Raw genomic sequence first — 25427 nt, forward strand, 5'->3', positions numbered from 1 at the left:
TAGGTTTTTGTGTATGTAGAATTGTTTCAGATCTTTGAGTTCAGCTAATACAAAATGGGAGCAAAACGTGTTGCGTTTATATTTTTGTTCAGTGTGTAATAAGCTATGCTAGAAACATTATGCAGTAAATACCATCTTGTGAAGAGACTGCAGGAAGGAAAATCTAAAGAGTCCATCATAAACGTTAATGTGTATTGCACATGTTAAATCCCAGTATGAAAGGAATGTCTTGTAACTTTCTCATAATTTTCTCTTTTAAAACATCAGGACGATGCAAAGATACTCTATCTACTATCTCTGGTCCCACAACTAAAAACACCTATGGACGTAATGAAGGAGCTTGGATGAAGGATCCACTGGCTAAGGATGAAAAAATTTATGTAACTAACTACTATTATGGAAACACTTTAGTGGAATTTCGAAATCTGGATAACTTTAAACAAGGTAACTATCGAACTGCAATATCACTGAAATTTCATTCAACAATTATGAGTATATATTAATGCAGAATTCTTTAGAAACCTATTTGTATCAATTTCTATGGTTTGAGACTGCTAACCTCTTCAGGACACAGGGCGTACAGGTACGCCCTTATGTCCTGGTACTTATGTCCTGGTACTTGTCCTGGTATTTCTGATCACCGCCACGCAGCAGTTGAGCAGGCACCTCGGCTAAATGCCCGGGGGGGGTCCCGTGACCCCGCAGGTCTATTCAGACCTGCGGTTTGCGGCTTTTACCTATTGCAGCAGCGGCGGGTGGTGCCATCGGGTCCCCATGGGGCTGTGGGGGGGACCCAATGGCATGGAAGGCAGAGCGATGCCTTCCTGAGGCATCTGTGCTGCCTTCCTGTGAAGAGCCTGTGAGATTCAGCCCCCTGGATCTCACAGGCTCCTGAAGCTGTATGAGTAATACACAGTATTACTCATACAGCCAATGCATTCCAATACAGAAGTATTGGAATGCATTGTAAAGGATTAGACCCCCAAAAGTTCAAGTCCCAAAGTGGGACAAAAAATTAAGTGAAAAAAAAAGTTGAAAAAATGAAGTTTTCCCCCCAAAAAATTAAAAGTTTTAAGTAAAAATAAACAAAAACTTAATTTTCCCCAAATAAAGTAAAAAAAAAGGTAAAAAATAGGGGAAATAAAAGAAGTATACATATTAGGTATTGCTGCGTTCATATCGACCGGCTCTATAAACATATCACATGACCTAACCCCTCAGATACACACCGTAAAAAATAAAAAATAAAAACTGTTCTAAATAAACCATTTTTTTGTCACCTTACATCACAAAAAGTACAACAGCAAGCGATCAAAAAGGCGTTTGCCCACCAAAATAGTACCAATCTAACCGTCACCTCATCCCGCAAAAAAATAAGCCCCTACCTGAGACAATCGCCCAAAAAATAAAAAAAACTATGGCTCAGAATATGGAGACACTAAAACATCATTTTTTTTGTTTTAAAAAAGCTGTTATTGTGTAAAACTTACATAAATAAATAAAAAGTATACATATTAGGTATCGCAGCGTTCGTATCGCCCGGCTCTATAAAAATATCACATGACCTAACCCCTAAGATGAACACCGTAAAAAATTTAAAATAAAAACTGTGCTAAATAAACCATTTTTTTTTACCTTACATCACAAAAAGTGTAATAGCAAGCGATCAAAAAGTCACACGCACCCCAAAATAGTGCCAATAAAACCATCATCCCGCAAAAATCATACCCTACCCAAGGTAATCACTAAAAACTGAAAAAATTATGGCTCTCAGACTATGGAAACACTAAAACATGATTTTTTTTGCTTCAAAAATGAAATCATTGTGTAAACTTACAGAAATAAAAAAAAAGTATACATATTAGGTATCGCCGCGTCCATGACAACCTGCTCTATAAAAATATTACATGATCTAACCTGTCAGATGAATGTTGTAAATAACAAAAAATAAAAACAGTGCTAAAACAGCTTTTTCTTGATATCTTGCCTCACAAAAAGTGTAATATAGAGCAACCAAAAATCATATGTACCCTAAACTAGTACCAAAAAAACTTCCACCCTATCCCGTTGTTTCTAAAATGGGGTCACTTTTTTGGAGTTTCTACTCTAGGGGTGCATCAGGGGGGCTTCAAATGGGACATGGTGTAAAAAAAAAACAGTCCAGCAAAATCTGCCTTCCAAAAACCGTATGGCATTCCTTTACTTCTGCGCCCTGCAGTGTGCCCGTACAGTAGTTTACGACCACATATGGGGTGTTTCTGTAAACTACAGAATCAGGGCCATAAATATTGAGTTTGGTATGGCTGTTAACCCTTGCCTTGTAACTGAAAAAAAAATATTAAAATGGAAAATCTGCCAAAAAAGTGAAATTTTGAAATTGTATCTCTATTTTCCATTAATTCTTGTGGAACACCTAAAGGGTTAACAAATTTTGTAAAATCAGTTTTGAACACCTTGAGGGGTGTAGTTTCTTAGATGGGGTCACTTTTATGGAGTTTCTACTCTAGGGGTGCATCAGGGGGGCTTCAAATGGGACATGGTGTCAAAAAAACCAGTCCAGCAAAACCTGCCTTCCAAAAACCGTATGGCATTCCTTTCCATCTACGCCCTGCTGTATGCCCGAACAGCAGTTTTCGACTACATATGGGGTGTTTCTATAAACTACAGTATCAGAGCCATAAATATTGAGTTTTGTTTGGCTGTTAACCCTTGCTTTGTAACTGGAAAAAAAATATTAAAATGAAAAATCTGCCAAAAAAGTTAAATTTTGAAATTATATCTCTATTTTCTATTAATTCTTGTGGAACACCTAAAGGGTTAACACAGTTTGTAAAATCAGTTTTGAATACCTTGAGGGGTGTAGTTTCTAGAATGGGGTCATTTTTGGATGGTTTCTATTATGTAAGCCTCGCAAAATGACTTCAGACCTAAAACTTTAAAGATTTGCTTCTAAACTTCTAAGCCTTGTAACATCCCAAAAAAATATATATCATTCCCAAAATGATCCAAACATGAAGTAGACATATGGGGAATGTAAAGTAATAACTATTTTCGGAGGTATTACTATGTATTATAGAAGTAGAGAAATTGAAACTTGTAAATTTGCCATTTTTTACAAATTTTTTGTAAATTTGGTATTTTTTTTATAAATCCCCCCCAAAAATTTTTACTTAATTTTACCAGTGTCATAAAGTACAATATGTTATGAAAAAACTATCTCAGAATGGCCTGGATAAGTCAGAGCATTTTAACCACTTAAGGACCACAGGTTTATACCCCCCCTAGTGATCAGGCCCTTTTTTCAAAATCGGCACTTCACAAATTTAACGGTTTATTGCTCGGTCATGCAACTTGGCACCCAAATGAATTTTACCTCCTTTTCTTCTCACAAATACAGCTTTCTTTTGGTCGTATTTGATTGCTGCTGAGATTTTTCATTTTTTCTGATATTAATCAAAATAGACCGCAATTTTCTCAAAAAAAGTGTATTTTTAACTTTTTCTGGTAAAATTGTTCAAATATAATTACATTTCTATACAAGTTTGTGTCAGAATTTATTGCACTACATGTCTTTGATAAAAAAAAATCCAATAAGTGTATATTTATTGGTTTGCGCAAAAGTTATAGCGTTTACAAAAATGTGAATTTCCGCATTTTGAAGCAGCTCTGACTTTCTGAGCACCTGTCATGTTTCTTGAGGTGCTAGAATGCCAGGATAGTATAAATACCCCCCAAATGACCCAATTTTAGAAAGAAGACACCCCAAAGTATTCGTGGAGGGGCATGGTGAGTTCATGTATGATTTAATTTTTTTTCACAAGTTAGCGGAAAATGACACTTTCTGAGGAAAAAAAAAATAATAATAAAGTTTCCATTTCTGCTAACTTCTGGCAAAAAATATAAAAAATCTCCCACGGACTCACTATGCCCCTCAGTGAATACCTTGGGGTGTCTACTTTCCGAAATGGGGTCATTTGTGGGGTGTGTTTACTGTTCTGGCATTTTGGGCGGGGCTAAATTGTGAGCAACCATGTAAAGCCTAAAGGTACTCGTTGGACTTTCGGCCCCTTTACACACCTAGGCTGCAAAAAAGTGTCACACATGTGATATCGGCGTACTCAGGAGAAGTAGGGCAATGTGTTTTGGGGTGTATTTTTACATATACCCATGCTGGGTGAGAGAAATATCTCTGTAAATTGACAACTTTGTCTAAAAAAAAATTTTAAGTTGTCATTTACAGAGATATTTCTCACACACATTATGGGTATATGTAAAAATACACGCCAAAACACATTGCCCTACTTCTTCTGAGTACGGCGATACCACATGTGTGACACTTTTTTTGCATCCTAGGTGCGCAAAGAGGCCCAAATTCGAATGAGTACCTTTAGGATTTCACAGGGCATTTTTACGCATTTGGATTCCAAACTACTTCTCACGCTTTAGGGCCCCTAAAATGCCAGGGCAGTAAAAATACCCCACAAGTGACCCCATTTTGGAAAGAAGACACCCCAAGGTATTCCGGGAGAGGCAGGGCGAGTTCATAGAAGTTTGTTTTTTTCGCACAAGTTAGCGGAAAATGATTTTATTTAATTTTTTTTCTTACAAAGTCTCATATTCTACTAACTTGTGACAAAAAATAAAATTTTACATGAACTCGCCATGCCCCTCACGGAATACCTTGGGGTTTCTTCTTTCCAAAATGGGGTCACTTATGGGGTATTTATACTGCCCTGGCATTTTAGGGGCCCTAAAGCGTGAGAAGAAGTCTGGAATCCAAATGTCTAAAAATGCCCTCCTAAAAGGTACTCATTGGAATTTTGGCCCCTTTGCGCACCTAGGCTGCAAAAAAGTGTCACACATGTGGTATCGCCGTACTCAGGAGAAGTAGGGCAATGTGTTTTGGGGTGTCTTTATACACATACCCATCCTGTGTGTGAGAAATATCTCAACTTTTTCCATTTTTTTATACAAAGTTGTCAATTTACAGAGATATTTCTCTCACCCAGCATGGGTATATGTAAAAATACACCCCAAAACACATTGCCCTACTTCTTCTGAGTACGGCGATACCATATGTGTGACACTTTTTTGCAGCCAAGATGCGCAAAGGGGCCCAAATTCCAATGAGTACCTTTAGGATTTCACAGGACATTTTTACACATTTGGATTCCGTTAGGGGTATGGTGAGTTCATGTAAGATTTTATTTTTTGGCACAAGTTAGTTGAATATAAAACTTTGTAAGAAAAAAAAAAAATCTATTTCCGCTAACTTGTGGCAAAAAAAATTCTTCTATGAACTCGCCATGCCCCTCAAAAGTGATCTTTATAGCGCCGCAGCGATTTTACGGTGTTTTTGCAGTGATCAGAAAAAAAAACATTTCTGTCACTGCGGTGGGGCGGACTGAACGCAAGTGTGCGCACAAGATCAGGCCTGATTGGGCGAACACTGCGTTTTTTGTAGAGCCTAAGGTGACCCTAATGTACTGATATAGATCTGATTGCGATCAGTCTTGATCACTTACAGATACTATATAGTACTAGTGCTGATTAGCGACAGCGATGACGCTAATCAGCGACTAATCAGTGACTGCGGTGCGGTGGGCTGGGCGCTAACTACCTAACAAGTAGCTAACTAACTGGTGGTGATAAGGGACCCTTAGGCCCCATTCACACGTCCGCAATTCTGTTCCGCATTTTGCGGACCCATTCATTTCTATGGGGACAGACTTTGTCCCTCTCGGATCCGGAATTGCGGATCTGCGCTTCCGGGTCCGCACTTCCGTTCCGCAAAAATATAGAACACGTCCTATTCTTGTCCGCAATTGCGGACAAGAAAATGCATTTTCTATATAGTTTTGGCAATGTGCGGATCCGCAAAATACGGAAAGCACATTGCCTGTGTCCGTGTTTTGCGGATCCGCGGATCCGCAAAACACATACGGACGTCTGAATGGAGCCTTACAGGGGGTGAGCAATGACAGGGGGGTGATCAGGGAGTCTATATGGGGTGATCAGGGGTTAATAAGGGGTTAATAAGTGACGGGGGGGGGGTTGTAGTGTAGTGTGGTGATTGGTGCTACTTACAGAGCTGCCTGTGTCCTCTGGTGGTCGATCCAAGCAAAAGGGACCACCAGAGGACCAGGTAGCAGGTATATCAGACGCTGTTAACAAAACAGCATCTAATATACCTTTCTGATGCGATTTTTTTAACATCTACAGCCTGCCAGCGAATGATCATCGCTGGCAGGCTGTAGATCAACTTGTGAACTGCGCGATCCTGGAATGCGCGCTCCTGTGAGCGCGCGTTCACAAGAAATCTCGGGGCTCGCGAGATGACGCCAATAGTGTCACTACCAGAGCTTTGAGACGTTCTCACAGCTCTGTTTCTCCACCCCTGTGATGATGTCACTACCAGAGCTTGGAGGAGTTCTCACTGCTCTGTTTCTCCGCCCCTGGGATGAGGTCATTACTTTCTGTTCCTTCCTTCCAGCTGTTCCTCCTATGTTTGATTTCTCTGTCTTTAAATCACCCCTCCTCCTTTTGTAGAGTGTGGATTATATTTCTCATTTGAGTTGTAGCTCTTGCTTGAGTATCTTCACTTGTATGCTATCTTTTCACTGGACCTTTGTTCTGCTGCAGCAAGTACTCCGGATATTGCCACCTGTCTTTGGATCCGTCTTCTCTGCTGCCGCAGCACCTTCAGCTAAGTGTGCAGACATTGTAGTGTATCTGTTTGTTTTCTGACCGGATCCGAGGCGACCACGGTTCCCTCCATATACTGAGCAGGGCACCGGTGGCCGTGCCCCTTCCACTATTGTAGGGGTTACAGTGGTCATCAGTCTTAGGTACGCGGGCATGCCTCGTTCCACCATTAGGATCCGGGTATGTGCTTAGCAGCATAGGGAAAGCATTGAGGGTCTGACAGGGGTCACCCTTTATCCTCCCTAGTTTGGGTCCGGTCAGTGGCTCTATTTTCTGTGTATGCTCTAGTTGCTCACTTACAGCCGTGACATTATAATCCACCAAAACCGTCTCTTTTGACATGGATCCTCTTTCTGGCCTGGTTGACCGCATGCAGGGTATTTCTTTGGAGGTAGCGGATCTCCGTCAATTTATGACTCAGCTTCAAGCATTGGGCTCTGCTCCGGCCCATGGAGTCTGTTGCGAGCCAAAGGTCTCACTTCCGGAAACGTTCTCCGGGGGCAGTGAGAATTTTGTTCGCTTCAGAGAGGCATGCAAACTCCATTTTTGCTTGTGTCCCCATTCCTCTGGTAATGAAGAGCAGAGGGTGAGGATTGCCATCTCCCTGCTCAGGGGTAATGCTCAGACTTGGGCATTTTCGCTGCCATCAGGGGATCCCTCCCTTCGATCCGTGGAAAGATTTTTTGTGGCCCTGGGGCAGATATATGATGACCCGGATCGTGTTGCGCTGGCCGAATCTAACTTACGTTTTTATGCCAGAACAAACTGTCTGCGGAGTTTTATTGTTCTGAATTTCGGAGATGGGCAGCTGATTCAGGTTGGAATGATGCTGCACTCCGGAGTCAGTTCTGTCATGGTCTCTCAGAGAGATTGAAAGATGCGTTTGCTTTCCATGAGAGACCAACGTCCTTAGAGTCTGCCATGTCATTGGCGGTACGCCTTGACAGGCGTCTAAGAGAAAGAAACGAGACCTCTCTGTCCAGCCATTGTCAGTCTAGGGGCAGTGGTGCGGACTCATTCAGTGTGCAAGGGCCTCATCCTGTCTCGGTCCCCTCTGAGGAGGAGCCCATGCAGCTAGGTCGACTTGCCCCTGATAAAAGAGGATTTAGTCCTCAGAGTATGGTGTGTTTTTGTTGCGGGGGCATAGGTCATTTGGCAAATGTTTGTCCGTCTAGGAGATTCTTGAACTGTACTAAGAGTGATAATAAGAGAAAAACCTCAAAAGGTAAATCATCAAACTCTGCTTCATCTGTTACTTTGGGCAAAGTTGATGTAGGAATTGATGCTTTTCCTCTGACCTGCAGTTCCCGTTTTCTCCTGTCTGCCAGGGTGGCGCTAGAGAGCAAAGTCATTTCTTGTGAAATTTTTGTTGATAGTGGAGCGGCCGTCAATCTTATTGACACTCAATTTGTAGCCATGCATGGTTTTCAGGTTTGTACATTAGAAAAGGATATACCTGTTTTTGCTATTGACTCTGCTCCACTCTCACAGAGATCTCTGAAGGGCATTGTTCACAATATCCGGTTGGCTGTGGGTGACACTCATGTGGAGGATATATCTTGTTTTGTCCTTAACGGATTGCCTTCTCCTCTAGTTTTGGGGTTACCCTGGCTCACTAGACATAACCCCACTATTGATTGGCAAGGAAGGCAAATAAATGAGTGGAGTGACTTTTGTAGAGAGAATTGTCTCACAGCGACTTTTGCAGAGGTGTCTACTAAAACTGTGCCATCATTTCTCTCTGATTTCTCGGACGTGTTTTCCGAGAGCGGTGTTCAGGAGCTACCTCCTCACCGGGAGTTTGACTGTCCCATTATCCTCATTCCCGGCGCCAAGCTGCCAAAAGCACGCCTCTACAATCTCTCACAACCGGAAAGAATCGCAATGCGAACCTATATCTCCGAGAGTCTCGATAAGGGGCATATTCGTCCCTCAAAATCACCTGTTGCCGCTGTTTTTTTTTTTTTTTTTAAAAATATGGCTCTCTGAGACCTTGCCTAGATTTTAGGGAGCTGAACCGTATCACGATTTGCGATCCCTATCCCCTTCCTCTGATCCCGGACCTCTTCAACCAAATTGTTGGGGCCAAGGTTTTTTCCAAATTGGATTTGAGAGGCGTGTACAACCTGGTCAGGGTCAGAGAGGGGGATATATGGAAAACGGCCTTTAATACCCCTAACGGGCATTTCGAGAATCTCGTTATGCCTTTCGGCCTGATGAATGCTCCGGCCGTCTTTCAGCATTTTGTTAACAGTATTTTCTACCATTTAATGGGGAAATTTGTATTGGTGTATCTTGATGATATTTTGATTTTTTTCCCCTGATGTTCAGACCCATCAGGATCATCTTTTTCAGGTTCTGCAGATTCTGCGGGAAAATAAATTGTACGCCAAGCTGGAGAAATGTGTTTTTATGGTATCGGAGATTCAATTTCTGGGTTTTCTCCTCTCTGCTTCTGGTTTTCGCATGGATCCGGAGAAGGTCCGTGCTGTACTTGAGTGGGAGCTTCCCGAGAATCAGAAGGCATTGATGCGCTTTCTGGGTTTTGCGAACTATTACAGAAAGTTCATTTTGAATTATTCCTCTGTTGTCAAACTCCTCACTGACATGACAAAAAAGGGGGCGGATTTTTCCTCTTGGTCGGAGGAGGCGCTTGCAGCTTTTTCTAAGATTAAAGAGAGTTTTGGGTCTGCTCCCGTCTTGGTGCATCCCGATGTTTCCTTACCTTTTATTGTTGAGGTGGATGCTTCCGAGGTGGGTGTGGGTGCGGTTTTGTCCCAGGGCCCTTCTCCTGCCAAATGGCGACCCTGTGCCTTTTTCTCTAAAAAACTCTCCCCGGCAGAGAAAAACTATGATGTGGGAGATAGGGAGTTGTTGGCCATCAAGTTGGCTTTCGAGGAATGGCGCCATTGGTTGGAGGGGGCCAGGCACCCTATCACCGTTTTTACCGACCATAAGAATCTGGCATACTTGGAGTCGGCCAGGCGTATGAATCCGAGACAGGCCACATGTTCTCTGTTCTTCTCCAGATTCAATTTTGTCATTACATTCCGCCCTGGGATCAAAAATGTGAAGGCTGATGCTCTCTCTCGCTGTTTTCCGGGAGGAGGAAACTCCGAGGACCCGGGTCCCATTTTGGCGGAGGGGGTAGTTGTTTCTGCTCTATATTCTGATTTGGAGGCCGAGATCCAGGCTGCCCAGACTGAGGCACCTGCCCGTTGTCCTTCTGGGAAGTTGTTTGTGCCTCCTGAGCTACGTCACGAACTCTTCAAGGAGCATCATGATACTGTTCTTGCTGGTCACCCCGGGAGTAGAGCCACGGTAGATCTCATTGCTTGGAGATTTTGGTGGCCGGCTCTTCGTAAGTCGGTGGAGGGTTTTGTGGCTGCTTGTGAGACGTGCGCTCGCGCTAAGGTCCCTCGTTCACGGCCTTCAGGTTCCCTTCTCCCGTTACCCATACCTTCCCGTCCTTGGACACACCTGTCCATGGACTTTATCACGGATCTTCCTCGTTCCTCAGGGAAGTCGGTGATCCTGGTGGTGGTGGACCGTTTTAGCAAGGTGGCTCATTTCGTACCTTTCCCTGGTTTACCCAATGCTAAAACGTTGGCGCAAGCTTTTGTCGACCATTTTGTTAAGTTGCATGGCATTCCCTCTGATATTGTTTCCGATAGAGGCACGCAGTTTGTGTCCAGATTCTGGAAGGCTTTCTGTTCTCGCCTGGGGGTTCGGCTGTCCTTCTCTTCTGCTTTTCACCCGCAGTCGAATGGTCAGACTGAGCGCCTCAATCAGAATCTGGAGACATATTTGCGCTGTTTTGTGGCAGAGAATCAGGAGGATTGGTGTTCATTTCTCCCTCTTGCTGAGTTTGCTCTGAACAACCGTCGTCAGGAATCTTCTGATAAGTCACCATTCTTTGGTGCATATGGGTTCCATCCGCAGTTTGGGACATTCTCGGGAGGGGCTCCTTCTGGTTTACCTGAGGAGGAGAGATTTTCCTCGTCTTTGTCTACCATTTGGCAAAAGATTCAGAGTAATCTTAGAAAGATGAGTGAGAAGTATAAGCGTGTGGCTGATAAGAGACGTGTGCCTGGTCCGGACCTGAATGTGGGTGATCTGGTGTGGTTGTCTACAAGAAATATTAAACTGAAGGTTCCCTCCTGGAAATTGGGTCCCAAGTTTATTGGGCCTTATAAAATCTTGTCAGTCATCAATCCTGTTGCCTTCCGTCTTGATCTTCCACGGGTTTGGAAGATACATAATGTATTTCACAGATCTCTCTTAAAACCATATGTCCAGCCCACAGTACCCTCCTCTTTGCCTCCTCCTCCGATTTTGCTTGATGGCAATCTGGAGTTTGAGGTTTCCAGAATTGTGGACTCTCGCATTGTCCGCGGTTCTCTTCAGTACCTCGTTCATTGGAGGGGTTATGGTCCTGAGGAGAGGATGTGGGTTCCGGTGTCGGACATTAAAGCCACTCGCCTCATCAGGGCATTTCATAGGGCTCATCCTGAGAAGGTGGGTCCTGGGTGTCCGGAGTCCACCAGTAGAGGGGGGGGTACTGTCACTACCATAGCTTTGAGACGTTCTCACAGCTCTGTTTCTCCACCCCTGTGATGATGTCACTACCAGAGCTTGGAGGAGTTCTCACTGCTCTGTTTCTCCGCCCCTGGGATGAGGTCATTACTTTCTGTTCCTTCCTTCCAGCTGTTCCTCCTATGTTTGATTTCTCTGTCTTTAAATCACCCCTCCTCCTTTTGTAGAGTGTGGATTATATTTCTCATTTGAGTTGTAGCTCTTGCTTGAGTATCTTCACTTGTATGCTATCTTTTCACTGGACCTTTGTTCTGCTGCAGCAAGTACTCCGGATATTGCCACCTGTCTTTGGATCCGTCTTCTCTGCTGCCGCAGCACCTTCAGCTAAGTGTGCAGACATTGTAGTGTATCTGTTTGTTTTCTGACCGGATCCGAGGCGACCACGGTTCCCTCCATATACTGAGCAGGGCACCGGTGGCCGTGCCCCTGCCACTATTGTAGGGGTTACAGTGGTCATCAGTCTTAGGTACGCGGGCATGCCTCGTTCCACCATTAGGATCCGGGTATGTGCTTAGCAGCATAGGGAAAGCTTTGAGGGTCTGACAGGGGTCACCCTTTATCCTCCCTAGTTTGGGTCCAGTCAGTGGCTCTATTTTCTGTGTATGCTCTAGTTGCTCACTTACAGCCATGACAAATAGGCATCGGTGAGCCTGAGACTGCCGCCGCCCGGACGCCTATCGGCGTTACATGTGCGGCTAGTGGTTAAAGTTATCACCACTTAAAGTGACACTGGTCAGAATTGCAAAAAATGGCCTGGTCCTGAAGGTGAAAAAAGGCTGTGTCCCAAAGGGGTTAAAGCAGAACTGTCCGCGATCCTGACATGTTTGTTTCTTTAGTTCATATTTGCATTCCCCACCTACTGTATAAAATTGTAGAGCATCTATTCTTAGAACTCTGCTTTGTGCCATTCCACTTTTATTCTTCCTAGAAATGTATAAACAAACTGACAACTGGTTTTACCAGTTTAAGTTGTGTCCCTAAACACTGAAACTGTCCAGTCAGCGCTGACAGTGCCAGACAGTGTAGGAACACATCCCTGTAACAATAGGAATGATCACATCCAGTTGACATTTTACCCATTTTATTCAGGACAAATAAAAGAGGTATGGCACAATTCAGATTTATAAGAAAAGATGTTCAGAAATTGTTATTTCAAGGGAAATATAAGAAATGAATAAAGACTAGAGTTGAGCGGACACCTGGATGTTCGGGTTCGACGGGTTAGGCCGAACTTCGGAAAATAAAATTTGAGTTCAGGACCCGAACCCCCCGAACCCCACTGAAGTCAATGTAAAAATGTCATGGAAAGGGCTAGAGAACTGCAAATGTCGTCAAAATGTGGTTAAGAGCATGGCAAGTGCTCTGCAAACAAATGTGGATAGGGAAATTACTTTAAATAGCATAAAATACGTAAAAATTAAAAATAATAATCTTGATCTAGGAGGACCAGGTCCATATGGAGTAGCAGGATGAGGAGGCGGTGGATGTGGCGGTGTAGGTGGAAGTGGCAGTGGAGGAGGAGGTAGCCTACACTGCTTTTTGGTTTAAATTTTTTTCAAAATTTTAAATTAGGGTACACCCCAAAACATTGGGAAATATAACCCTCCAGTCATTCTAAACACATGTTCAGACAATACACTGGCTGCAGGGCAGGCCAGCACCTCCAAGGCGTAAAGGGCAAGCTCAGGCCATGTGCCTAATTTGGAGACCCAGAAGTTGCAGGGGCTGACCCCTGTCAGTTAGTTCGTGTAGACGTGTGCATACTTACTGCCCAACCATGTCGCACGTTCCCGTGATGTTCACGATCCAATTTGATATCTGCTCTATCAACTTTTGATGTTCTTTTATGCGCCTACCATGGTGATTACGGGTGGCGGGGAATCAGGGTTCCAGGCCGGAGAGGGAGCGTGAGAAAAAGAGACCAAATTTAAGGGAGATAAATTTATTTTAAAAAATTGGGATAGAGAAGAAATGTGGGAAAAGCTATTGAGGCGCAAATGTGGGACAAATTACAGAAGCCCAAATGTGGGCCAAAAGAGTCAAGCGGAATTGTGGGAAAAGCTATTGAGGTGCAAATTTTGGCCTAAAGAGTATAGCGGAAATGTGGGACAAAGTATTGAAGCTTAAATGTGGTACAACTTGTTTAAGTTTAAAGAGGACCTTTCACTAGTTTAAAAACTAAAAACTAACTATATCAGTGGGCTGAGCGGCGCCCAGGGGTCCCCCTGCACTTACTAGTATGTCTGGGCGCCGCTCCGTTCGCCTGGTATAGGCTCCGATGTCTGCAGCTCCCTCTGTTGTACTGGGCAGAGTTTTTGTATTAGGGTTGTCCCTTGCTGCAGCGCTGGCCAATCGTAGCGCACAGCTCATAGCCTAGGACTCCCAGGCTATGAGCTGTGCGCTACGATTGGCCAGCGCTGCAGCAAGGGACAACTCTAATACAAAAACTCCGCCCAGTACAACAGAGGGAGCTGCAGACACCGGAGCCTATACTGAGTGAACGGAGCGGCGCCCAGACATACTAGTAAGTGCAGGGGGACCCCTGGGCGCCGCTCTGCCCACTGATATACTGTATTTTTCGCCCTATACGACGCCTTTTTCCCCCCAAAAGTGGGGGGAAAATAGCAGTGCGTCTTATGGGGCAAATGCTGCTGATTTTGCCGTATTTTCAATGATACACCCGCCGCGATGCCGTGCGGCGGGTGTATCAGCTGTGAGGGAGGAGGGGCTGGGGGCCAGCATCTGCATTTATAATGACAGCGGGGCCCGTGCAGTGACTGTATTCTACTACAAGGGCCCCGCTCACTGTATAATCGTATCTGTATTCTGTAATAGTTAATTGTGTATATAATGTAATCGCATAATCAGCGCTACTTACAACTACAAGCGCTCGGTAGGTAGCAGAGAGGAGGGAGGAGGCAGGCCGGGAGGACAGGCGAGCGGTGCGTCACGCACTACGTCACGCGCCTGCGCCGCCCACTTTATGAATGAAGCAGGCGGCGTGGACGCATGACGTAGTGACTCACGCTGCCAGCGCCCGTCCTCCCAGCCTGCCTCCTCCCTCCTCTCTGCTACCTACCGAGCGATTGTAGTTGTAAGTAGCGCTGATTATGCGATTACATTATATACACAATTAACTATTACAGAATACAGATACGATTATACAGTGAGCGGGGCCCGTGTAGTAGAATACAGTCACAGCACGGCCCCCGCTGTGATTATAAAAGCAGATGTGACCCCCACCCCTTGTATTGAGGGTCATTCACTACAGGGACACTGTTATGGAGGGGATCTGTGGATGACACATAGCATAAGATGCTATGTATGTGTCATCCACAGATCCCCATAACAGTGCCATCCAGAGACCCCAATAAGAGCCACCTACAGATCCCCCATAAGTGTCACCCACAGATCCCCCATAAGTGTCACCCACAGATCCCCCATAACAGTGCGTCACCCACAGATCCCCCATAACAGTGCGTCACCCACAGATCCCCCATAACAGTGCGTCACCCACAGATCCCCCATAACAGTGTGTCACCCACAGATCCCCATAACAGTTCGCCATTCACAGATCCCCCATAACAGTGTGCCATCCACAGACCTCAATTAGTTCAAAACCCACCAAACGCACACCTATTGGTTCAAAAAAAATAAATTCTTATTTTCCTCCTCAAAAACCTAGGTGCGTCTTATGGGCCGGTGCGTCTTATAGGGCAAAAAATACGGTAGTTAGTTTTTAGTTTTTAAACTAGTGAAAGGTCCTCTTTAAGCATTGAACCAAAGGAGGTGGCGCACATCAATTAAAGAAACATTTCAGAAATGTTATTCCCTGTCACCTATGCAGAGCAGGGGTTTATTCACATATAAAAATGTATAATGTCAACCCAAGAATGTGACAGAAAAATTACAGAAAATAATTAACCGGTCTACTTGGTAGAGCAGGAGTCTATGACAGAAAACAATTGTTTATTGTCACCCTAAAATGTAAAATAAAAAATATTATTGAAATTTATTAAGCTGTCAACTAGGTAGAGGAGGGGTATATTACACCCAAAAATTGGTGAATTTGACCCTAAAATGTAACTGACAAATGTTGTTGTTTTTTTTACCTGTCTAATAGGTATAGCAGTGGTACTTCACACCAAAAAATTGCTGAATTTCACCCGAAAATGTAACTGACAATTATTTTTATTTTATTTAAACGGCCTACTAGGTATAGCAGTGGTACATCACACCCAAAAATTGTTGAATTTCACCATAAAATGTAACAGACAAATTGTTTTATTGTTTAACCTGTCTACTAGGTATAGCAGTGGTACTTCACACACAAAAATTGTTGAATTTCAACTGAAAATGTAACTGACAAAGTAGTGAAATGATATCAAATAAAACATGTACAAATAAAATAATTGATTCATGAGGTGGAGTTCCATATGGAGTAAGAGTTTGAGGGGGCGGTGGACTTATCAGTGTAGGTGGAAGCGGTGGTGGAGGAGGACGAGATAGCCAACACAGGTTTTTTGGTTTTAATTAATTTTTTTAAAACTAAGGTACACACCAAAATAGTGTGAAATATCTAAAATACAAACACCAGCGTGCGCTTGTACTCACAAATCTTACAATCACGCTCCATTGACGGAATTAAGGACGGTACGTTGTCCTTGTAACGGGGATTCAGCAGCGTGGCCACCCAGTAATCAGCACTAGTTAGAATGTGGGCAACTCGGCCGTCGTTGCGGAGACGCTGCAGCATGTAATCGCTCATGTGTGCCAGGCTGCCCAGAGGCAACGAAAAGCTGTCCTCTGTGGGAGGTGTATCGTCTGGGTCCTCTGTATCCCCCCATCCAGGCACCAGTGATAGCCATGAGCTGGTCTTGGTGCCACCCTGCTGTGAACATGGTTCCTCCTCCTTAATCTCCTCCTCCTCATCCTCCACCTCATCATCCTCCAGAACTGTGCCCTGGCTGGACAATTGTGTACTTTGGGTTTGTGGGTGCAGGAACCCACCCTCAGAGCCACTTGGGAATGACTGGCCGGAATCCCTATGAAATGATCCCTCTTCCTCCTCCTGTGCCACATCCTCTTCCATCATTGCCAGGAGCGTTTTTTTCAAGGAGGCATAGAAGTGGGATAGTAACGCTGAGAACGGCATTATCGGCACTGGCCATGTTGGTGGAGTACTCAAAACAGCGTAACAAGGAACACAGGTCTCGCATGGAGGCCCAGTCATTGGTGGTGAAGTGGTGCTGTTTCGCCGAGCGACTCACCCGTGCGTGCTGCAGCTGAAACTCCACTATCGCCTGCTGCTGCTCGCACAGACTGGCCAGCATGTGGAAGGTGGAGTTCCACCTTGTGGGCACGTCGCATATGAGGCGGTGAGCGGGAAGGCCGAAGTTACGCTGCAGAGTTGACAGGCGAGCAGCAGCAGTGTGAGAACGCCGAAAGCGCGCATAGACAGCCCGCATTTTATGCAGCAGCTCTGACATATCGGGGTAATTTTTAAGTAATCTCTGCACCACCAAATTCAGCACATGCGCCAGGAAAGGGATGTGTGTCAAACCGGCTAGTCCTAGAGCTGCTACGAGATTTCGCCCACCAGGCCGGGCTTGAGGCTCACTAGCGCAAACCACTCATCGGTCTGTTGTTAAAGTCCCGTCCACAGCTCCTGCGCGGTGTGGGGTTTGTCCCCCAAACAGATAAGTTGGTGGTGAAGGTGTTACGCTGACCGGATGAGGAGCTGGTAGAGGATGAGGAAGCAGATCAGGAGGAGGAAGCAACCGGAGGCAAACTGAAGCGCCCTGCAATCCTCGGTGGTGGAAGGACATGCGCCAAACTGCTATCCGCCTCAGGCCCAGCCGCCACTGCATTTACTCAGTGTGCTGTTATGGAGACATAATGGCCCTGACCGTGCTTACTGGTCCACGTATTCGTAGTCAGGTGCACCTTGCCACAGATGGCGTTGCGCAGTGCACACCTGATTTTGTCCCCTACTTGATTGTGCAGGGAAGGGATGGCTCGCCTTGAAAAGTAGTGGCTGCTGGGCACAACGTACTGTGGGACAGCCACCACCATAAGGCCTTTAAAACTATCCGTCTCCATCAGACGGAATGACAGCATTTCAAAGGCCAGTAATTTATAAATGCTGGCATTCAGGGCTAGGGATCGCGGGTGTGTAGGGGGGTACTTCCTATTCCTCTCCAGTGTTTGGGAGATGGAGAGCTGAATGCTTCCGTGGGACATTGTGGAGATGCTTGGTGACCCAGGTGTTGGTGTTGCTGGCAGATCCTCTGTTTGCGGAATGGCAGGTGGCACTGTCACTCCAGAGGTGGATGAAGAGGCCGAGACTGCAGCAGAAGAGGAAGCAGGAGGAGCCAGAGACCTTTCTTGGTTTTTGAGGTGTCTACTTCACTGCAGCTCGTGCTTTGCACTTAGATGCCTGGTCATGCAGGTTGCGCTCAGGTTGAGAACGTTTATGCCCGCTGTAGGCTCTGATTGCACAGCTTGCAAACCACTCGTGTCTTGTCGTCAGCACATTGTCTGAAGAACTGCCATGCCAGGGAACTCATTGGAGCTGGCTTTGGTGTGCTTAGTCCCTTGCTGCGGTGGGCAGTAGGAGGCGTACTATCTAGAGCAGGGGTGCACAACCTGCGGCCCCCAGGCCGCATGCGGCCCCCAGAGCCAAGATTTGCGGCCCCCGTCCTCCTGGACAGAAACACAGCTGATCGTAAAATCAACTGTGTTTCTGCCAGCAGCGCCGCACAATGGATCATTACAGCTCCTGCCCCTGCACTGTAGCAGGAGCAGGACGGGTCGTCGGCTGTCAGTGACAGCAGGGGAGCCGAGGAAAAGGCAGAAGCAGTTATCAGCGCTTCTGCCTTCTCCTCACACAGGTGAGCACTATGTAGGGTAGACCCGGCTTGGGGGCAGAGGAGCGCAGAGCTGCAGGGTTAGGAGACCTGATCAGCTCTGCCTGTGTACAATGCCGCCACTGCAGGCTGGTTTCCCCTGTAACTGGGGCTCCTTTGGATGCACCAGTTACAGTGGAAATAGTGCAAAAAAAAAGTCTGTGTCCCCAAAGGTTTTTCAGTGACCTCTTAGGGAAAAATGATGTGGAAAAAATATATTAAATAAGTTAATAAAATATTTAAAAAAATATAATAAATCACAAAAAAATAAAAAATAAAAAAAAATATGATGTGGCAAAAAAATAGAAATTTATATAAAAAAAATACAAATAAAAGGAAAAAAGGAAAAGTTGCTAAGTAAAAGAGTGTTCACTGCCCCCTAACAGTCTTTTTATGATCCCTTGTCATTATGTGGCAAAAATATATATAAAAAAAATTATAAATAATAAAATACAAATAAAAGAAAAAAAAATTAAAGTGCAAAATAGTAGAGTGTTCATTGTCCCCCAACAGTCTTTTTATGACTTCTTGGGGAAGATATTATGTGGCAAAAATATATTTAAATAATATAATAAACCAATTATAAAAAAAAAAATACAATACAATATTATTTAAATACTAATAAAACTAATAAATAAAAAGAAAAGAGTGAAAAATTCACAAAAAGTGTCAATGTCCCCCAAAGGTTTTTTTATGACCTCTTGAGGGATATTATTTGTAGCAGAAATATATTAAAAATGAAGTTAAAAAAGATAAAAAATTTATAAGATACATAAAAGAAAAAACACCCACACCAACCAAAACCGTTGCCATTATCGCCCCATTCATGTGAAACCGTTCGAACCACCAGGTGCCCAAAAACACAAAAAAAAGTGTCTTTTCAGGCCTGGTTATTAAAGTGTTAACCAATAAGCGCTTTCCCCACTAGAAAGAGAAAGTGCTTACTGTTTATTGCAGGGCGCCTGTAACTGGCAGGAGGTGGTAATAACCAGGGAGCACGGCCTCTGCAGTGAGGGAAATCACTGATTTATGAACAAGTTCCTGCAGCGTGGCCCCTGAACCAGAAGATGCATACTTACCTGCTCCATGCCCCCGCTGCCTCCATCTTCCGGTTCCTGCACTGTTACACCTGTCCGTGCATGACCATTGTCCCATACACCGCTCCAGTCAATGACTGGCTGCAGCAGTAACACGCTGCTTGTAGCCACATCACCGCTGAAGCCAGTGATTGGCTGCAGAGGTACATGTGACCATGGCCATGCACTGACAGGTGTAATCAGCGTTGGGAGCAGGTAAGTATAACTCTTCGGTTTCAGGAACCATGCTGCAAGAACTTCTTAAAAATTCATTTTTACTGGGAAATCCCTTTAAGCCAGGGTGGATTAGCCATAGATCTCACAGGGAAATTTCCCGGGGGGCCGTCTGGGCCCTCCTCACGGCCAACCAGTGAGAGTTTTTGGGGATGTATTTTGTGCTCATGGGGGCAGTATTGTGTGATGAACTGTGGGGCGGTATAATGTGCAACAATATGGTATTGCTGGCCCGGACTTCCATCAATTTGTATCCGACTACAAAACGGGGCCACTGTTAGTATTTTTCTAGATCCAGCAGTGAGATATTCAGGTCAATTACTGGAAATACGTCTTCATAGGGACACTCTCACTCATGATAACTTGCAGTATAATCCTGTGTGATCAGGAATGTGCTACTCATAGTCAATGTAACTAAATGAAGGAGGAATGACTGTGATAGCGATCATTCCCCCCCAGTCATTTTACATCGGCCTGTGTACATTGCGGCCCCTTGAAATAGAGCAGACCAAAAAAGGTTGTGCACCCCTGATCTAGAGGATGGCCTCTCCGCTTTTGCACCCTGCTCCCTCTTCTGCTGTGCTGGTGGCTGTGTGCGACCCCCGCCTCTTCCTCCGAACTACATAGGTCACTCGCATGACCTTGATTCTATGTGGGGTCGAGGACCTCATCGTATTCCACATCATCTTTCACTTCTGGGGCAGGGCTACATGGATGGCCCTGGGAAACCCTGCTAACAGTCATCAAAAAGCAGAAGAGACTGCTGCATGACTTGGGGCTCAGACTGCTTGGCTGATTTGGAAGAGGGTGAGGTGAAAGACTGATGGACATCGGCTGCAGGTGCCAACTGTGGTCTTTCAGCAGTAGACTGGGTGGGAGACAATGTGAAGGAACTGGATCCACTGTCAGCAACCCAATCTACTATTGGGTTGCTAGGCCCCACCAAATACCGCTGCAGGTTTTGTCGCCTACTCACACCTGAGGAAGAGATTTCACTTGATCATGTAGCTCGCACAGATTGACCACGTCCTCTCTCTGCAACAGGAGCTCCACCAGCAGCACCACGACCTGGGCCATGTCCCTTATTTTACGCTCTCCTCATATTTTTCAAATTTAGGATCTTGCCCTAAATGGGTGTCTAATTAATAGCAGAATAGAACGACCGTATGTAAATTGAGGCCTGAACCATACTAGGCCTCAATTAAATATTTCTTTGCCCAAAATGGCTGTATTTCAAATGCCTGAATCCAACCCCTGTATGTAGACTGGGTATCTCACAGGGCCTGAACCAGTGTAGGCCTAAATTAAATATTTCTTTGCACAAAATGGCTGTATTTCAAATGGCTGTATTTCAAATGCCAGAATCCAACCCCTGTATGTAGAGGGGGTATCTCACAGGGCCTGAACCAGTGTAGGCCTAAATTAAATATTTCTTTGCACAAAATGGCTGTATTTCAAATGGCTGTATTTCAAATGCCTGCATCAAACCCTTGTATGTAGAGGGAGTATCTCACAGGGCCTGAACCAGTTTAGGCCTAAATTAAATATTTCTTTGCGCAAAATGGCTGTATTTCAAATGCCTGAATCCAACCCCTGTATGTAGAGGGAGTATCTCACAGGGCCTGACCCAGTGTAGGCCTAAATTAACCACTTAAGGACAGGTTTATACCCCCCTAGTGACCAGGCCCTTTTTAACAAATCGGCACTTCACAACTTTAACGGTTTATTGCTCGGTCATGCAACTTGGCACCCAAATGAATTTTACCTCCTTTTCGTCTCACAAATACAGCTTTCTTTTGGTGGTATTTGATTGCTGCTGAGATTTTTCGTTTTTCTGAAATTAATCAAAATAGACCGCAATTTTATTTAAAAAAAAGTGTATTTTATTTTTTTTCTGGTCAAATTGTTCAAATATAATTACATTTCTATACAAGTTTGTGTATGAATTTATTGTGCTACATGTCTTTGATAAAAAAAAAATCCAATAAGTGTATATTTATTGGTTTGCGCAAAAGTTATAGCGTTTACAAACTATGGTACAAAAATGTGAATTTCCGCATTTTGAAGCAGTTCTGACTTTCTGAGCACCTGTCATGTTTCTTGAGGTGCTAGAATGTCAGGATAGTATAAATACCCCCCAAATGACCCCATTTTAGAAAGAAGACACCCCAAAGTATTCGCGGAGGGGCATGGTGAGTTTATATATGATTTAATTTTTTTTCATAAGTTAGCGGAAAATGACACTTTCTGAGGAAAAAAATAAAATAATAAAGTTTCCATTTCTGCTAACTTCTGGCAAAAAAAAAAATCTCCCACGGACTCACTATGCCCCTCAGTGAATACCTTGGGGTGTCTACTTTCCGAAATGGGGTCACTTGTGGGGTGTGTTTACTGTTCTGGCATTTTGGGTGGGGCTAAATTGTGAGCAACCCTGTAAAGCCTAAAGGTACTCGTTGGACTTTCGGCCCCTTTACGCACCTAGGCTGCAAAAAAATGTCACACATGTGGTATCTCCGTACTCAGAAGAAGTAGGGCAATGTGTTTTGGGGTGTATTTTTACATATACCCATGCTGGGTGAGAGAAATATCTCTGTAAATTGACAAATTTGTATAAAAAAAATTAAAAAGTTGTAATTTACAGAGATATTTCTCCCACACAATATGGGTATATGTAAAAATACACCCCAAAACACATTGCCCTACTTCTTCTGAGTACGGCGATACCACATGTATGACACTTTTTTGCAGCCTAGGTGCGCAAAGGGGCCCAAATTCCAATGAGTACCTTTAGGATTTCACAGGGCATTTTTACGTATTTGGATTCCAAAATATTTCTCACGCTTTAGGGCCCCTAAAATGCCAGGGCAGTATAAATACCCCACAAGTGACCTCATTTTGGAAAGAAGACACCCCAAGGTATTCCCGGAGGGGCATGGCGAGGTCATAGAAGTTTTTTGTTTTTGGCACAAGTTAGCGGAAAATGATATATATATTTTTTTTCTTACAAAGTCTCATATTCCACTAACTTGTGACAAAAAATAAAATTTTACATGAACTCGCCATGCCTGGGGTGTCTTCTTTCCAAAATGGGATCACTTGTGGGGTATTTATACTGCCCTGGCATTTTAGGGGCCCTAAAGCGTGAGAAGAAGTCTGGAATCCAAATGTCTAAAAATGCCCTCCTAAAAGGTACTCATTGGAATTTGGGCCCCTTTGCGCACCTAGGCTGCAAAAAAGTGTCACACATGTGGTATCGCCGTACTCAGGAGAAGTAGGGCAATGTGTTTTGGGGTGTCTTTTCACACATTCCCATCCTGTGTGTAAGAAATATCTCTGTAAATGACAACTTTTTCCATTTTTTTTATACAAAGTTGTCAATTTACAGAGATATTTCTCTCACCCAGCATGGGTATATGTAAAAATACACCCCAAAACACATTGCCCTACTTCTTCTGAGTACGGCGATACCACACGTGTGACACTTTTTTGCAGCCTAGGTGCGCAAAGGGGCCCAAATTTAAATGAGTACCTTTAGGATTTTACAGGGCATTTTTACGCATTTGGATTCCGTGAGGGGTATGGTGAGTTCATGTAAGATTTTATTTTTTGGCACAAGTTAGTGGAATATGAGACTTCGTAAGAAAAAAAAATAATAATTTCCGCTAACTTGTGGCAAAAAAAAATCTTCTATAAACTCGCAATGCCCTCAAAAGTGATCTTTATAGCGTCGCAGCGATTTTACTGTGTTTTTGCAGTGATCAGAAAAAATGTACTGATATAGATCTGATTGCGATCAGTCTTGATCACTTACAGATACTATATAGTACTAGTGCTGATTAGCGACAGCGATGACGCTAATCAGCGACTAATCAGTGACTGCGGTGCGGTAGGCTGGGCGCTAACTACCTAACAAGCAGCTAACTAACTGGCGGTGATAAGGGACCCTTAGGCCACATTCACACGTCCGCAATTCTGTTCCGCATTTTGCGGAACGGTATTGCGGACCCATTAATTTCTATGGGGACAGACTTTGTCCCGCTCGGATCCGGAATTGCGGATCTGCACTTCCGGGTCCGCACTTTCGTTCCGCAAAAATATAGAACATGTCCTATTCTTGTCCGCAATTGCGGACAAGAAAAGGCATTTTCTATATAGTTCTGGCAATGTGCGGATCCGCAAAATGCGGAAAGCACATTGCCGGTGTCCGTGTTTTGCGGATCCGCGGATCTGTGGAATGTCTGAATGGAGCCTTACAGGGGGGTGATCAATTAAAGAGGGGTGATCAGGGAGTCTATATGGGGTGATCAGGGGTTAATAAGGGGTTAATAAGTGACAGGGGGGGTGTGTGTAGTGTAGTGTGGTGCTTGGTGCTACTTACAGAGCTGCCTGTGTCCTCTGGTGGTCGATCCAAGCAAAAGGGACCACCAGAGGACCAGGTAGCAGGTATATCAGACGCTGTTAACAAAACAGCATCTAATATACCTTTCTGATGCAAATTATTTAACATCTACAGCCTGCCGGCGAATGATCATCGCTGGCAGGCTGTAGTTTAACTTCTCAGATGCGCGTCGCTGTGCACGCGGATGCGTTCACGCGAAACCTCGGGTTCCATGAGATGATGCCAATAGGCGTCGCTGAGACCTGAGACTGACGCCGCACTGACGGCTTTCGGCGTTAGTGTGACGGCAAGAGGTTAAATATTTATTTGCACAAAATGGCTGTATTTCAAATGGCTGTATTTCAAATGCCTGAATCCAACCCCTGTATGTAGAGAGTGTATCTCACAGGGCCTGAACCAGTGTAGCCTTGAATTCAATATTGGTGCACCAAATGGCGGTATTTCAAATGCCTGAATCAAACCTCTGTTGTAGAAGGAGTATCTCACAGGACCTGAACCGAAATGGCTGTATTTCAAATGGCTGTATTTTAAATGCCTGCATCAAACCGCTGTATGTAGAGGGAGTATCTCACAGGGCCTGAACCAGTGTAGGCCTAAATTAAATATTTCTTTGCACAAAATGGCTGTATTTCAAATGCCTGAATCCAACCCCTGTATGTAGAGGGAGTATCTCACAGGGCCTGAACCAGTGTAGGCCTAAATTAAATATTTCTTTGCACAAAATGGCTGTATTTCAAATGCCTGCATCAAACCCCTGTATGTAGAGGGAGTATCTCGCAGGGCCTTAACCAGTGTATGCCTAAGTTAAATCTTTCTTTGCACAAAATGGCTGAATTTCAAATGGCTGAATTTCAAATGGCTGCATTTCAAATGCCTGAATCCAACCCCTGTATGTAGAGCGGGTATCTCACAGGGCCTGAACCAGTGTAGGCCTAAATTTAATATTTCTTTGCACAAAATGGCTGTATTTCAAATGGCCGTATTTCAATAGAGATGTCCCGAACTATTCGCCGGCGAACATAGCTTGTTCGCGTTCGCCGCGGCGGGCGAACATATGCGATGTTCGGTCCGCCCCCTATTCATCATCATTGGGTAAACTTTGACCCTGTACCTCACAGTCACCAGACACATTCCAGCCAATCAGCATCATACCCTCCTTCCCAGACCCTCCCACCTCCTGGACAGCATCCATTTTAGATTCATTCGGAAGCTGCATCCTTAGTGAGAGGAGGGACAGTGTAGCTGCTGCTGATTTAATAGGGAAATCGATAGTTAGGCTAGTGTATTCAGTGTCCACTACAGTCCTGAAAGACTCATCTGATCTCTGCTGTAAGGACAGAAACCCAAAAAGCCCTTTTTAGGGCTAGAACATCAGTCTGCTTTTCATTTCCTGTGTAATCTAATTGCAGTTGCCTGCCAGCATGTGTGTCAGGCTCACAGCGGATACTGAGCCCACTTGCCCAGTGCCATCATTCATATCTGGTGTCACAGTAGCTTGCATTTAAAAAA

The 25427-nt window shown here is 44.5% G+C and overlaps 1 protein-coding gene across 1 annotated transcript in view; it reads left to right on the forward strand.

Annotated features, from left to right (window-relative positions):
• The window catches only part of OLFML2B (olfactomedin like 2B), a 1036708-nt gene that overhangs the window by 850639 nt on the left and 160642 nt on the right, over positions 1 to 25427 (forward strand). Inside the window, exon 7 of the mRNA XM_040408704.1 lies at positions 268 to 444. Coding sequence (XP_040264638.1) covers positions 268 to 444 — 177 coding nt within the window. The remainder of the gene's footprint in view (positions 1 to 267; positions 445 to 25427) is intronic.

This window comes from Bufo bufo, chromosome 9, assembly GCF_905171765.1.
Source record: "Bufo bufo chromosome 9, aBufBuf1.1, whole genome shotgun sequence".
Lineage (NCBI taxonomy): Eukaryota > Metazoa > Chordata > Amphibia > Anura > Bufonidae > Bufo > Bufo bufo.